At 43.9% G+C, this 15,845-nt stretch overlaps 1 protein-coding gene and 1 long non-coding RNA gene across 5 annotated transcripts in view; one reads left to right on the forward strand and one right to left on the reverse strand.

Moving 5' to 3' along the window:
• Positions 1 to 2,170: 2,170 nt before the first annotated feature.
• Positions 2,171 to 14,950, reverse strand: LOC122555714. Its single transcript, XR_006313343.1, has 2 exons — positions 14,858 to 14,950; positions 2,171 to 2,465 (listed from the first exon to the last, which is right to left on the reverse strand). It is a non-coding gene; the product is annotated as an uncharacterized LOC122555714 (long non-coding RNA).
• A 1-nt stretch (position 14,951) lies between these two features.
• The window catches only part of ammecr1 (AMMECR nuclear protein 1), a 60,189-nt gene continuing 59,295 nt past the window's right edge, over positions 14,952 to 15,845 (forward strand). For 3 of the 4 annotated variants that reach the window (XM_043701759.1, XM_043701760.1, XM_043701762.1), the window contains exon 1: positions 15,597 to 15,679. Coding sequence is in view for 1 of the 4 variants with exons in the window: in XM_043701761.1 (XP_043557696.1) it covers positions 15,577 to 15,679 (103 nt within the window). In the remaining 3 variants the exon portion in view is untranslated. Of the gene's footprint in view, positions 15,680 to 15,845 lie in introns of all 4 variants that reach the window. The other variant, XM_043701761.1, reaches the window with a different exon arrangement.

Consider the following 15,845-nt stretch of genomic DNA (forward strand, 5'->3'; position numbering starts at 1 on the left):
CCCCGTGGCTTAACACTTCAACTCCCCCTCCCACTCCACCAAGGACATGCAGGTCCTTGGAATCCTCCATCGCCAGACCCTGGACACATGATGGTTGGAGGAAGAGCGCCTCATCTTCCGCCGAGGAACCCTCCAACCACAAGGGATGAACTCAGATTTCTCCAGTTTCCTCATTTCCCCTCCCCCCACCTTGTCTCAGTCCCAACCATCAAACTCAGCACCACCTTCCTAACCTGCAACCTTCTTCCTCACCTCTCCGCCCCCACCCCCACTCTGGCCTATCACCCTCGCCTTATCACCCTCACCTTGACCTCCTTCCACCTATCGCATTTCCAACGCCCATCCCCCAAGTCCCTCCTCCCTACCTTTTATTTTAGCCTGCTGGGCACACTTTCCTCATTCCTGAAGAAGGGCTCATGCCGGAATCGTCGATTCTCCTGTTCCTTGGATGCTGCCTGACCTGCTGCGTTTTTCCAGGAGCACATTTTCGGCATTGAGCAGAATAAGTCAGGAGTGACTTTGGATCAAAATTAGGCAACATCCTCACACCAAGATGATTTTGAATCTAGAGAAGAAACAGATCAGTTCAAAAGCTTGAATGCTTGTACACTCAGTCCAGATCTGATGCCAGCTATGAGATATTGGAACTGAGTAACAATGACGAAACAGGCAACAGTTGAGGATATCTTGACAGCAAATAAAACATTAAAGAAATTAAATTCAGAAAATGCATACTCAGATTTTTAGCCTTACTTTACCCAGAGGAGATGAAGCTCGTCCTTTTTAGCAATGCTAATCTTCTAGACAGAAATTCGAATTTGGCAGAATTTAAAATATTCTTGGTGGGAAAGAATAATAAATGCTGTTCGTTGGGATGGGAACCAAGAAAATAGAAGGGGTAGAAGTTATCTTAACTACTGAAACACTGGTGCTCACAGAAGCTAAAGATACAAGGTTGTATTTAGTCAATATTTGAAAGGGAATTTTATGCAAGGGGCAGCCTAAGAGGCCACTGTGCATTATGAGGGTACCTGCTCTTTCTGGGAAAATGTACATTTGATACAGATTGAGAATTGACCTGGCTAGCATAACGGAAATGCTCAAAATTAATTTATATCATAAATTAATATCATAAATTTATATCATAAATTAATTAGATGGAAGTCACCAGTTGTCAGATTGTTACACAAAAAATCGTGTTTGCTCCCTCGAACAGGGATGCCTGATGGTACGAGAAGTTACAAAAATATGAAAAAAAGAATGTTTTTGATTTCTGACTTTGGTTAAAGAAAGAAAGGAGAATATGGAAAGTTTTGTTATGAGATGTACAACATGAAACAAATCATTTTTGTTTATTTTTCATTAATTTCTGTTCTATAAGAGTTTTTTTTAAAGAGGAGAATCTGCCAGTATAATAAGAGTTATTCTGCTAATTAGGGTTCATTGTTTAAGGGACTGTGCAAATATCAAGGGGGATCAAGGTAAGAGTCCAATGGCACATTGGTAGTGTTCCTATCTCAGAGCCAGGTCTGGACTCCAGTTCCACCTACTCCAGAGATGTGAATAATATCTCTGAACAGATTGATTAGAAAACATCTGGCAGTACTGGGTGACAAAATATTCAATAAACTCTATGACAGAAAGATGTGCTGAGACCTATTTCACTAGCAACCTTAGATCCAAGTGAACATTCAAGGGATTTATTCCCACTTTCTGATCCATTGTTTCCTACTAGCTACAGTTTGTCACACTTTAATCCTCAGCTCATCCTATCTCAAAGATACCCATATTATAGATCGTGTAACCGTCTGTCTACCAATCTCACCTTCAATCTTCCTGCATGCTCCAAAAAAAGGGTTTGAAGCTGATATTCGATTAAAAGAGTGGATATAACACTGAAATAGCAATTACATAAGGTTGAACTTTTAATCTGGGGTCAAGTTCAGGCACGTTGCCTAGATCATTTCTAGGTCCAGACCCCCTACTGTATCTGTGTCACTGAAGCAATGCTAATTTAATATGTAAAGACCCAATTAGGCGAGAGAAATTTGAGACAGTGAAAGCATGACTTTCACTTTTACTTCCATCCCTTACTGAGATAGGCAGAATGGTGTTCCTCACATTCTTGTGTTTAGATTCCATTTTTAAAAATAACCTTACAATAAAATTCTTTAAGTTGACATCAAAGATAGGATTTATTGACAAAGCATTTAAAACACACATGCCCTCAGGAAATTAAGGAAGACAGGAGAGGAGATAGGCCATAAATTACGGGTTTTAGTAAATCCAGAGGTATTAAAGAACAGTTCACAATTTCCTGGTGGTCTGTCCAGTAAAAGTTGCATTGTTGAGTTGGTCCAGTGGTTTTTCGTTTTTGCAGGCAAAGCGTAATCTTCTTTCCAACTTGTAGACAGTGATGGAGGATCTGAGGCAGACTGCCAACTCACCCTACAGTCCTGCTTTCTCTGTGGAGGTCAGACAGTTATTAACTTAGAAGCCCAGAATCATCAATTTAAGACATTCAACAAGCTCCAATTTCAGTTCATGTGACAATGACAGGCATTTCAGGTGCTGAGTATTCATCTCAGTGGGCTAATTGGAAGGCCTTTAACCTAGCCGTGAAGCTTTACCTCACCTGTCAGTGTTTCCGTTGCGAGGTGTTAAGGTAACTGTAAAAGCATCAGCTCCCATGTTAAAATTACAGATCTTGTGTTTTCCTTTGTCCTGAACTGGTTGAAAGGAGTTGACTTGTCTCCAAACCATTTGTTTATGTAAATATCTATACAAAGTTGGGAGTTCCGAAGTTTCTGGAAATGACTCCAGAAAGGTTATCCATTTTAGAAACAGAATTTAAACACACAAAAAAATATAATACTTTTCTTTCTTTTCATGTGCTCTGGCCAGGACATACAGAACTTGTGTCAAAACGTGTTGTGCTGGAAAAGCACAGCCAGTCAGGCAGCATCTGTGGAGCAGAGGAATCAGCATTTCGGGCAAAAGCTCTTCATCAGGTTGGGGGGGGTGGGGTTGTGGTGGTGTTTGATGGTGCAGGAAAATCTCTGCCGGATGCAGAAGAATCATTTGGGGCCTTGGAGTGGAGGTGGGGGTTGTGTTGTGACCACAAGTTTTACACCTCTTGCGGTGGCAAGGGAAGGTGCCAGGAGTGGAGGGTGGGTCGGTGGGGGAGCGTGGATCTAATGAGGGAGTTGGGAGGGAATTGTCTCTGCAGAATGCTGAAAAGGGTGGGGAGGAAAATATATCTCTGGTGGTGGGGTCTGACTCTAGGTGGCAGAAATGGCAGAGGATGATGTGTTGTATCCGGAGGTTGGTGGGGTGGAAGGTGAGGACGGGGGGTGTTCTGTCCTTATTGCATTTGGAAGGGTGGGGCCCAAGGGCGAAGGTGTGGGAAGTCGAATAGAAGTGCTGGAGGGCATGGTTGACCATGTGGGAGGGGAAATTGTGGTCCTTGAATGCCATCTGGGATGTCCTGGAGTGGAGTTGGTCCTCTTGGGAGCAGGTACGGCGGAGGCGGAGGAATTGAGAGTAAGGGATTGCATTTTTACAGGAATAGGGGTGGGACGAGGTGTCGTCTAGGTAGCTGTGGGAGTCAGTGGGTTTGAAGTAGATGTCCATGTTGAGTCGATTGTTGGAGATGGAGATGCAGAGGTCCAGAAAGGGAAGGGAGGTGTCCGAGATGGTCCAGGTGAACTTGAGGTCAAGGTGGAAGAAGTTCATGAAGTTGATGAACCTCCTCCATAACGTTTGGTTCCTGGCCCCGAATGCCTCATCTTCACCATGGATATCCAGTCCCTGCACATGTCCATCTGCCATGACAAAGGCTATCCAAGCCTTCTGTTTCTTCCTCTCCCGCCTATCCAACCAGTATCCTTCCACCAACATGCTCATTTAATTGGCTGAACTGGTCCTCACCCTCAACAATTTCTCCTTCAAATCCTCCTATTTCCTCCAGACTAAAGAGGTAGCCATGGGTACCCATGTAGACCCCAGCTACACCTGTCTCTTTATCGGGTACCTGGAACAGTCCATATTCCGTAGTTACACCAGCACAATTCCCCATCTTTTCCTCTGCTATATTGATGACTGTATCGACCACCAAAGTCAGACCCCACCGCCAGAGATATACTTCCCTCCCCATCCCTTTCAGCATTCTGCAGAGACCATTCCCTCTGTAATTCCCTCATTAGATCCCCACGCCCCACCAACTGACCCTCCACTCCTGGCACCTTCCCTTGCCACTGCAAGAGGTGTAAAACTTGCACCCAGATCTCCTCGCTCACCCCAAAGGATTCTTCTACATTCGGCAGAGATTTTCCTGCACCTTCAAACACCTCATCTACTGTGTCTGTTACTCTCGACGTGGCCTCCTCTACATTGGGGAGACAGGACATCAACTTGCAGAATGTTTCACAGAACACTTCTGGACACACGCACTAAACAACCCCACTGCCCGGAGTCTGACTACTTCAACTCCCCTGCTACTCTGCCAAGGACATGCAAGTCCTCCTGGACCTAGCCACCCGATAACTGGAGAAAGAATACCTCATCTTCCACCTTGGGATCCTCCAATCACAAGGGACCAATGTCATTTTCACCAGTTTCCTCATCACCCCTCCCTGAAGAAGGGCTTATGCCCGAAACGTCGATTCTCCTGTTCCCTGGATGCTGCCTGACCTGCTGCGCTTTTCCAGCAACACATTTTCAGCTCATCACCCCTCCCCCCCACCCTATCCCAGATCCAACCTTCCAACTCGGCACCGCCCTCTTGAATCGTTCTAGCTGTCCATCTTCCTTCCCACCTTCCGTTCTGACCTATGACCATCACCCCGCACTTGCAATGACCTATAGCATTCCCAGCCCCACCCCCCTCCCATTTATCTCTCAGCACCCTTGGCTCCCTCAACTCACATTCCTGACAAAGAACTAATGCTCGAAATGTCGACTCTCCTACTCCTCGAATTGTGCCTGACTGGCTGTGCTTTTCCAGTGCCACACTTTTTGACACTGATTTCCAGCATCTGCAGTCCTCACTTTCTCAATGCCAAATTTGTGGCAATGCCCAAAGGCAGTTGGTAGCAATGACCAGGCTGGCAGAATACAGCAACAGAGAACACAGAGCCAGCAGCTTTTCCTTTACTGTTCAAGTAACATGATGTCACTGGAAAAGCCAGCACTTGTTAAAAGTTAACCATATTGCTTTGGGTCTGGAATGACATTCAGGCCACGGGTAAAGTCACCAGATTTCTTACCTTGAAGGAGATTTCAATTCCAGATTATTTTACTAGAATTTTAAATTGTAGTGGGATTTGAATCTATGTATTAGCCTTGATCACTGGTCCAATTACATTGCTACCACTCCACCATCTCCTGTAAAACAGAACTATCCACAAGGTATTTGACTCACTCTGCTAAAGTGATCCCAATTTTGTGTCATGCTTTGAGCACCACAGTTTCAATAACCTTTTCCCTCACCAATACTTAATTCAGCAACAACAATACATGATGGCAGCAATGTGCCTCAGAGGGTTCACACTTTCACATGGCTGCTTTGCAAATCTCCAAGTGGCCCTCCCCAAGCCATTCATTAGCTTTTTGACGAGGTTGTTTGCGGACTCTTCTGCCCTCTCACTTTGAACCTTGCAGCCTGTTCCGAATGCAGCAGAACACTGACCCTCTGTCTGGGAATCACTGTTTCCAAAGCTCACCCACTTTTGACCTCCCTCCCATGGGCAATCACAAAGAAAAAGGGAAAGAGCTGAATAGAATAATACAGAACGAGAATAAAACAAAGGACTGTGGATGCTGGAAATCTGAAACAAAAACAGAAATTGCTGCAAAAACGTAGTAAGTCTGGCATATTCTGTGCTGTTATAAAATGCAGGACCTTCACCACAAAAGCAAGCTAGTGGGACAGATGTATTCAAATTATCAAATTTCTTGCAACCAAATGCACTTCCTATGTCAAATTTCCTTACTTCTGGTACCAGTAATTTTTGGGAATATTGGGTATTTCAGTCACAGGACTAGTATCTCATTCATTACTGGCACACACTCTAGTTTTAAGTATGGCCAAGGCTTATCAGCGTTCCACAGTGTCCTCAGCTCTGCATTAGGATGGAATGATGGAAGACGCAGATTATACTAATTAGAGGATAACGGCTCTCCTGAAGATGTATTCTTCTGGCCAGTCACCTCAGAAAAGATTTGTACCTTACAAAATATGATCCCACAGTTAGCAATGAAACCTAGTTGCAAAAAGGCTGTTGCTGACAATAGAAGCCACTGGTCTAATACTGCATCCAACCCTTGAGAAAAGGAAGGAACCTGAAGAAATTATTTTGTCACCGACTGTCACACTGTGAACACTAGCTAGAGCCCAAAGTTACAGGTATCAGATTATCCCCAGTTAACATACCAAATATGCTATCCTGTCCACTGCTCTTACAACTGGATGTCCTACAGAGAATCACTCTGTAATTCTGCCTCTCAGCTGTAAGGCTGTATGAAGGGATAGGCAGATTCAGTTGACTCTTTTATTTAACAAATACATTTTTTTGCTGATTTTGATTTTTAAAATTTTATACCACATTGCCAACTTTATACATCTTCTTTTAATTTATCAACTTTACACATTTCATTTGATTTCTTCCAATTCTGTGTAAGTCTATTTTTTCTTGGAGCTTTACCAAGTTTATTTTAATTTTTCAAGAATTCTTTCCATCTTGAATTTTAAATACTTATACCATTATTTCCCCAACTTTCTGCCAATCTGACGACTTGATTCAATTGATTAATTTCCTGTCCATCTTTATTTAATTCATATTTCCAACTGCTGACTTTAATTCTTTTTTCCGGTCATTTCTCATACTATCCCTAAGGCTGTTTTTCATTTGTAAAACCTTAATTTTATTGAAAATAGATAACCTTGTTAGGTAAATGTATTTTCTGCTGTTCCTGAACAAATTGTTTTCAATTCTACAAATATATCTCCCATCTGAGCAGACACTTCTTGTTTCAAAATAAATTAAAATAATTCCTGTAGTACTGTTATCTTCCTTGTCTCTGGAAACCTCCATATCTGCACATTGAACCTTCTGTCACGCATTTGCTATCTTTCCACTGCCCTCTGCTTCATCACTCACTATGAGATTAACTTGTGACTGCAAACTTCACTATATCCCTTTTGTCGAATGACTACCCCCTGATAATACATAAGGTTCTTTTACTATATTTTTAAGCCTCTGCAAAATCACTGTTTCTTCCTGCCAAACCCTTTCCTGTACGCCACTGATAACACCCTAATATAAAACAGATTCCCGGTGTGCTGCACTTGGAAGACCAGGGAATATGTAAGGAATACCACAAGTAATTAGTTTTATAACAACCTTAATAGGGGTAAGAAACTGGGGAGTGCTAACATGGAATGCAAGTTCATAGTTCCTTGAAAGTAGAGTTGCAGGTAGACAGGATAGTGAAGAAGGTATTTGGTACACTTGCCTTTATTGGTCAGTGCACTGAGTATAGGAGGTTGGGTGGTCATGTTGTGGCTGTACAGGATATTGGTTTGACCACTTTTGGAATACTGCTTTCAATTCTGGTCTCCCTGCTCTAGGAAGAATGTTGTTAAACTTGAAAAACTTCAGAAAAAATTTACAAGGATATTTCCAGAGTTGAGGATTTCAGTAATAGGGAGAGGCTGAATGTGCAGGGGGCATTCTCCCTGGAGCAGCAGAGTCTAAGGGGTGACCGTATAGAGATTTATAATATCATGGGGGGCATGAACAGGGTGAATACTCAAGGTCCTTTCCCCAGTGTAAGGGAGTCCAAAACTAGAGGGCATAGGTTTAAGGTGAGATGGGATCTAAGGTGCAACATTTTCACGCAGATGGTGGTGCGTGTATGGAATGAGCTGCCAGAGAAAGTGGTGGAGGCTGGTATGTATGGAATGAGCTGCCAGAGAAAGTGGTGGAGGCTGGTACAATTACAACATTTCAAAGCATCTGAATGGATATTTGAATAGGAAGGGTTTGGAGGATATGGGCTAAAAGCTGGCAAATGGGACTAGATTAATTTAGGATGTCTGGTCACATGGATGAGTTGGACTGAAGGGTCTGTTTCTGTCTGGACAGCTCAATGACTATGTCATGTAGTTGATGGAATAAGTTAAATCCCAGTTGTATTAGATTAAATTGTGGAATTTTAGGTTGTTTTTGGTATTGAACTCTGTGATTTTGTCCATTATTGAAAACTGCAAATGAGACACCTTTATTTTCTATGTAGACATTTACTTTGTGTAGCTAAGCCATATTGCCTGTCAGTTAAACTACGATTAAGGAGGAACATCAAGGATGTTCAATAGTATTTGGAAGAGGGTGATTCTGCATTTACTGTTGTTGGTGAGAAATTTGTCACAAGTTTTGGTTTCACTGGGAGAGATTTTTCTTTGGTTTTTGTCATACTGAAGTGATGATCCTGGGATGTGGTAGCACTTTGGGAGGAAGCTGGTGGTTAGTAGCATAAATTTCAAAGTAAGGAAGGATTGCTGAGGTTTATCCAGGATAGGGAAGAGGTAGTGTCAGGCTTAGGAGGCAATATCTGACTTTGGTAACATTTGTTTAAGTCTCTGAGAATTACCTGCAAACACTGAGTCCAGTGATTTCTGAATAGTTCCTGGATGAGTGAATTTCCCTATAGTGCTTTATAAGCCTGTAATGTTATGGAGACCAGAACCGTGCACAGTGTTCTACATGTAGACTGACCATGGTCCAGTACAAGTACTGTACTACATTCGAATTTTATAGCCTCGGGTAAAAAAAACAGAAATATTCAATGGTGAAAGAATTGATGGCATAAAGTAAAAGGGGGTGATGAGACAAATAAAGAATCAAATCATAAATCCAAAGGAGGTAGAAACTTTTCCAGAATGTTTGAGGGGAATGGAAGCAGTGACGAAGATCAAAACTGGTTAAACTTGATGCTGAGTCTGGAAGGATGTAAAGTGCTCAGCAGAAAGATGAAGTGCTTCACTGAACATTGTAGGAGGCTGGAGACAGATAGATCAGACTGGGACAGAAAATTAAAATGACAAGCAATCAGAAAATATGAGCCACACTTGTAATCTTAATGGAGGTGCTCTACAAAGCAATTACCCAATGCAGAGGAGACCATATTCAGAGCACCAAATATAATCTGCCAAACAGAATGACGCTGTTTCACCTGGAAGAAATATTTGGGACCTGAACAGTGACCAAGTGAGTGGGTGAGAGTTCCAATATTCCCCAGTCGGCAATTTCTTGACAATTGTCCACATTTTTGCTTCCCTCTTTTGTTCTTCTTTGCTTTAGTTTTATTTTGAAGTAATCAGGATGATTGACAGCCACTTATCCTGGTTAAAAGGTGATTATAACAAAGAACAATCACAGGAAACGAAGGTTACATAGCAGGAATATAAGGATTACAATACTCTAATGTCACACACATTTCCTGTCATACCTTTTGCATCAAAATATTCATTGTGCCAGTTTACACTGTTAGACTCATCATTAGGTGCACCTCGTCAGTTTACTTGCTTCTGATGTGTCCTTTAAATTGATTAGCAAAGTATTTTGCATTTTTTTTAGAATCCCTACAGTGTGGAAACAGGTACTTCGGCCCAACAAGTTCACACTGACCCTCTGAAGAGTATCCCACCCAGATTCATTCCCCTATTACTCTATGCTTACTCCTTATTACTGAGCTTTGGGAGCTTCCAACTGTATCCCACAATGGATGTGCTTGAATGCCGTTCTCTGGCCTGATGTTCACTGCACTCACAGTCCTATAAAATTGATGCTGCCAAACCTCTCCCCAGTGGCTGCAACCAGCCAGAGACCTCCAAACCAGTATGACCCAAGTTTCCAACCACATCCTTATTAGCACTCTTCTCATTCAATGTCCTCCTCCACCCCATCAACACCATAGCCAAATGCTATCCTTCTCTTGAGCTAGACCCTCTCTGGCAGATCAAGTCCTGAGCCTGACATTGGCTCTGAGGCCTACTCTCAACATGAAAGCTGTTCTTGTTCCGAGCATTCCTAGGAAATCCCTTTGAAGTTGCTGAAGTGCACTTTTAGTGTAAATGGGAAAGATCTCCTAAACTTAACGATATAATTTATTGTAGCAGTCTTTCTGTTACTTTGGGGCTCACGATCCATACTCACTTGCATATTTTTATGCTGTGAGAAATGTAGGAGCAGGAGTAGACCATTCACCCATTGAGCCTGTTCAACAATATGATCACATCTGATCACCCCATTCAAAGCTTTTTCCACAGTACCCCATATCTTTTTACATCATTAATATTTAAAACGTTAATTTATATTTTAAATATACTCAATAACTGAGCTTCTGCAGCCCTCTGTGCTAGGGAACTCCAATGATTCATAACCCTCTAAGTAAAAAAAACTCCTCATTTTGGTTCTAAGTAGCTCTGACTTATTTTAAATATTCACTCAACTTTGCAACTATTTTTACCTATTTACTTAAGAGGAATGCTAAGGCATTTGTCATAGAACGATCTTCCATTTAACACAGCACCTTTCTTTGAGGAGAAAGTGAGGTCTGCAGATGCTGGAGATCAGAGCTGAAAATGTGTTGCTGGAAAAGCGCAGCAGGTCAGGCAGCATCCAGGGAACAGGAGAATCGACGTTTCGGGCATAAGCCCTTCTTCAGTAATGAGGAAAGTGTGTCCAGCAGGCTAAGTTAAAAAGTAGGGAGGAGGGACTTGGGGGAGGGGCGTCAGAAATGTGATAGGTGGAAAGAGGTCAAGGTGAGGGTGATAGGTCAGACTGGGGGGGGGGCGGAGAGGTCAGGAAGAAGAGTGCAGGTTAGGAAGGCGGTGCTGAAATTGTAAAACCTGCTGCGCTTTTCCAGCAACACATTTTCAGCACAGCACCTTTCTTGCCTGGAAAGTTCCAAAACACAATTCAAAAGAGCAGGTCAATTCTTCATGATTTCTTGGCAATATTTGTCTCTCAACTAATAACCATGAAACAGTTTATATGGTTATTTTCACAGTGCTATGTGGGAGCATGCTGTGCACAAATGTAGCTGTTGCTTTCAACATTTTTTACAGTGACTACACTTTAGAAGAAATTCATTGGCTGCAAAGTGCTTTGAGATATCCTAATGTTGTAAAAGGTGCTGCACAAACATAAGTCCTTCCTTACTTTCTTCAGCACGTCCTAAAGCACTTTGCCTCACCAATGAGTTCAAATATAGCGCTTTGACAAGGATATGTCTGTAGCACCACACACCATACACAGTGAAGTGTCACACTTCATTTCTAGTTAAAGAAACTTTCAAATTAAACAGTCACTTACAACTCAGAACAGCTACAATTAACATATGAATGGTACCAGGAAATTAACAGCTCCTTGTGGGGTCATCGTACAGAGTAACTAAATATCAGCACCTCATCCTCATACTGCTATTAGGGGCAACATGAGCTCCTTGACATGCAGGTGCAGTGGCAATTAGAAACGCTTATGGCATGTTAGCCTTCAGAGTAACAGGATTTGAATACAGGAGTAGTGAAGTCTTGCTTGAATTATATAGGAGTTTGGTCGGGAGAAAGTGAGGGCTGGAGATCTGAGTCAAAACTTGTGGCGCTGGAAAAGCACAGTAGATCAGGCAACATCCAAGGAGCAGGAAAGGCAAAGTTTCAGGCATAATCCCTTCATCAGGAATGTGGGGGGGTGCCCAAGGGGGCTGAGAGATAAATAGGAGGGGGTGGGTCTGGGAGGGAGGGTAGCTGGGAATGTGATAGGTCGATGGAGGTGGAGGATGATGGTGACAGGTCAGATTGGAGGGTGGAGCGGATAAGTGGGGGAGGAAGATGGACAGGGAGGACAATTCAAGAGGGCGGTGCCGAGTTGGAGAGTAGGATCTGGGATTAGGTGGGGGGAAGGGGAGATGAGAAAACTGTTGAAATTGACATTGATGCCGTGTGGTTGGAGGGTCCCAATGCGGAAGATGAGATAATCTTTCTTCAGGTGTTGGGTGGCTTGAATTTGGCCACGGAGGAGGCATAGGACTTGCATGTCCTCGGCGGAGTGGGAGGGGAAGTTGACGTGGTCAGCTACAGGGCGATGAGGTTGTTGGGTGTGTGTGTGTCCTGGAGGTGTTCTCTGAACTGTTCTGCAATTTGGCATCCGGTCTCCCCAATGTAGAGGGGATCACATCGAGAACAACGGACACAGGCCAAAGATGTGCAGGTTAGGTGAATTGGCCATGCTAAATTGCCCATAGTGCTAGGTACATTAATCAGAGGGAAGTGGGTCTAGGTGGGTTATTCTTTGGAGGGTTGGTGTGGACTGGTTGGGCCGAAGGGCCTGTTTACGCACTGTAGGGAATCTAATCTAATCTTAGTATAATTTTATTTTGAATGCTTATTTATATATTTATTTACCTTGTTTTTGTTGTTAGTTATGTACTATACTGTGGTGTTTTTTATATATGGAATCTTCTTTCTTATATCTTATTTTGTGTTTTGGTAGTTTGTAGAGTAGATTAGTAGTTAGTTTTTTAAATTTTATATTGATGTTGTTATTGTATTGTGAAGTGGTTACATTATTTTGTATTAATTTTGTAATCTTGTAAAAAACTCAAAAACCTTTTTCTTTTCAATAAAAATATTTACAAAAAAAAGTCAAGTATCAATCAAGCTGTCTCTTGGTCTTCTAAATTCCAGTCTTTCCAAAACTTCCTTCTAAGCCAACCTGACCATTCTATTTGGTCTAGTAAACATCTGAACTGCTTATTGCATTCCTCAGGTAAAAACAATGACTGCAGATGCTGGAAACCAGAGTCAAGATTAGAATGGTGCTGGAAAAGCACAGCGGTTCAGGCAGCATCAGGGGAGCAGTAAGATCTCAGACAGCATCCGAGGAACAGTAAAATCAGAGTGAGAAAGATAGCAAGCATTTCTTAATCTCTTAACCCTAAACCTTTTTTTCCCCCTCAGAATCATAAGCCTCTTCATGAAAAGGTGGTGGAAGCAGAGTCCTTTAATATCTTTAAGGAAAATATGGATAGACTCTCGGTAAGCAGGGAGAGGAAAGTTTATTAGGGATAGGCAGGACTGTGTCATGATCAACCATGATCTTTTTATCACAGGTCTAAGTGGCCTGCTGCTGCTTCTTGTTCATATGCTGAAAATGCACAGAGGAAAATCCAAGACAGGACAATTGAGGAGCCGTTGAAATGATCAGAGATCACGTCAGAAGATCCAGCTGATGTAGATGCCAGCTTGATGGCAAGGTCTGAATTGGTTTTAGGTGTCTTCTGCAACATTATTGACTTAGGACCAGAGACGGTGAAAAACAAACTAAAGTATGAGTGAGATACCCTGCCTAATTTATTTGGTAAACAACTGATATATTTTCGCTATCTCTCTGGAGTTTGCTCCCTTTATTTCCTCCTGGCCGAAATGTGCTAACTCAGAATGCAGAATCACTCCTTGTTGACATGGCCACTCTTTGATTCTGGCTCTGAACAATAAGCCATTCTGTCATGGCCTAGTCTGGTTCACACCAACACTCACAATATGCATGTCTGGAAGCCACTGAACCGTGAATAGTGAATATTATTGCTGATTTTAGACCTGTATGGGGCATAGCTGTTGAAGCTTATTATCAACCTGGATTATTGTCTTAGCTACAATCCAGGTTAGAGTTAAACCAACTATAACTCGAATTACAGTGCTTTCATATCTGAATCAGAAAGATGTGTTTTAAGTCATACACTAGGATTTGAGTAAACTAGCACTCCGTACAGTACTGTTGGGAGTGCTGCTATCTTTTGATTGAAACTGCCCTCTTAAGTGGATATAAATGACCTCATGGCACAAATTGGAAGAAGAGCAGGTCAGATTTTTTCAGTGCTTTGGCCAGTACGTATCCTTCATTCAACATCATAAAAATAGATTATTGGGGGTAATCAACTTGTGCTGTATGCAAATTGGCTACTGTGCCTTCTGAACCATAGTGGTGGCACTCAAAAATACTTGCTTGGCTATAAAATGCTTTGGTTGTGAAAGGTAATACATAAATGCGAACCTTTCTATATTCTGGTTTGAGTTTTTTTCTGTAGTTGTGGGAGAAATTTTGCATTTACACAGAAGTTGACCGAAGTCCCACAATCCAAAGTCCCACAATCCAAAGATGTGCAGGTCAGGTGAATTGGCCATGCTCAGTTGCCCATAGGTTAGGTGCGTTAGTCAGAGGGAAATGGGTCTTGGGTGGGTTACTCTTCGGAGGGTCGGTGTGGACTTGTTGGGCTGAAGAGCCTGTATCCACACTGTCGGGAATCTAATCTAATCTAAAAGTGTCGAAAGTGAAATGACTGTTGTTATGCAGGCAGGCACTGCGGCAGCACAACAAATGAACTGATAGAGTCATAGATTGGGAAGAGGCCATTCACCCTCAACAATGACCCTCAAGTCTTGAGGAAAACAATTCGTGGACAATTAGACGTGGGGTTGGGGTGTGTGGGGGTCCTCTACGGCCAGCAAATGAATGGGAACCCGACCGTGAGGAGGTGCTGCCGAACCTGAGAGAGCAAAATACTGGGGCGTCTCGTAAAATCTGCGCCAGTTGGTCGGAGTGCCACTTCCCGCCAGCCTTTCCTCGGATGCTGCCTGAACTGCTGTGCTCTTCCAGCGCCACTAATCCAGAATCCGGTTTCCAGCATCTGCAGTCATCTCTATATCAGTACAAGTAGTTTCTCTTCCGTGATTTATGCAGGCCACATTTAAATCTGCCTCCCCTCCCCCACAGGTAGCATTATTCCTGGTGCTAACCTCTCTCTCTCTCTGTGAAAGCCACACGTCGACATTGCTTCTCTTGTCAATCACCTTGAAGCTGTGCCTCCTCTGGACCTCCACCAATGGGGGGGGGGGACGGGGGGACATGTTCTCCCTGCCTACACGGTCGAGATCCCTCGTGATTTTGAACACTCCTGCCCAATCTCAATTACTGTACATGAAAAAGCTGACAGGCGATCAGCTCCAACGCCATCAGCAACGCGTTACCATGGCGCCAACTCTCAAAGAATCCTGGGATTCCGGAGGACCTCTCCTGGCTCCTCCGAGCGCTGATTGCGGCTGAGCGCTTGTCCCAGTGATCGCTGGGATACCGGAGGGCCTCCCCTCGGATCCTCCGAGCGCTGATTGCGGCTGAGCGCTTGTCCCAGTGATCGCTGGGATACCGGAGGGCCTCCCCTCGGATCCTCCGAGCGCTGATTCGACGCCAACGTGTCTGGAGGCGGTGCGCGCAGGCTCCCCCTTTTCCATGCGCCGTGTTGCGGTGGCCGCCGGGATAGTGGAGGGCAGTCTCGGTCCTCCGGCTTTCTTCAGTCTTTCCGCTGGCTCAACTGGCCGCGTTTGCTGTCGGCCGCTGTCTTTCTCTCTCCGTGTCCCCCGCGCCCCGCCCCACCCTCCCCCCAAAACACACTCCGCCCGCTGACGGTTGCGCTGTCGGGGGGGTTTCTGGTGAAGTCTGTGCTGCGTGATATGGCTCGATGATCGAGGAGGGAATGTGTGCCAGGAAAGAGGCCGGCCTCCTGCTCCTGCCCTTGTTTGAGACTGAGGGACCGTCCCAGGCTGCACTCTCCACTGTACCAGGTTTGACATTTACTCCTCACAGGCTCGCCCACCTGCCTCTGGGCTGTGTGTGTGTGTCCCCGCCTGACCTCACATCACCCCCCTCCACCCCCAGGATGGCATTCTGTGGAGACCAGCCCTGCCCTGTCCATCCTCTGTGAGGGAGAGGAGTGATTTCACCCCCCCC

Source organism: Chiloscyllium plagiosum, chromosome 13 (assembly GCF_004010195.1).
Source record: "Chiloscyllium plagiosum isolate BGI_BamShark_2017 chromosome 13, ASM401019v2, whole genome shotgun sequence".
NCBI classification, from domain to species: domain Eukaryota; kingdom Metazoa; phylum Chordata; class Chondrichthyes; order Orectolobiformes; family Hemiscylliidae; genus Chiloscyllium; species Chiloscyllium plagiosum.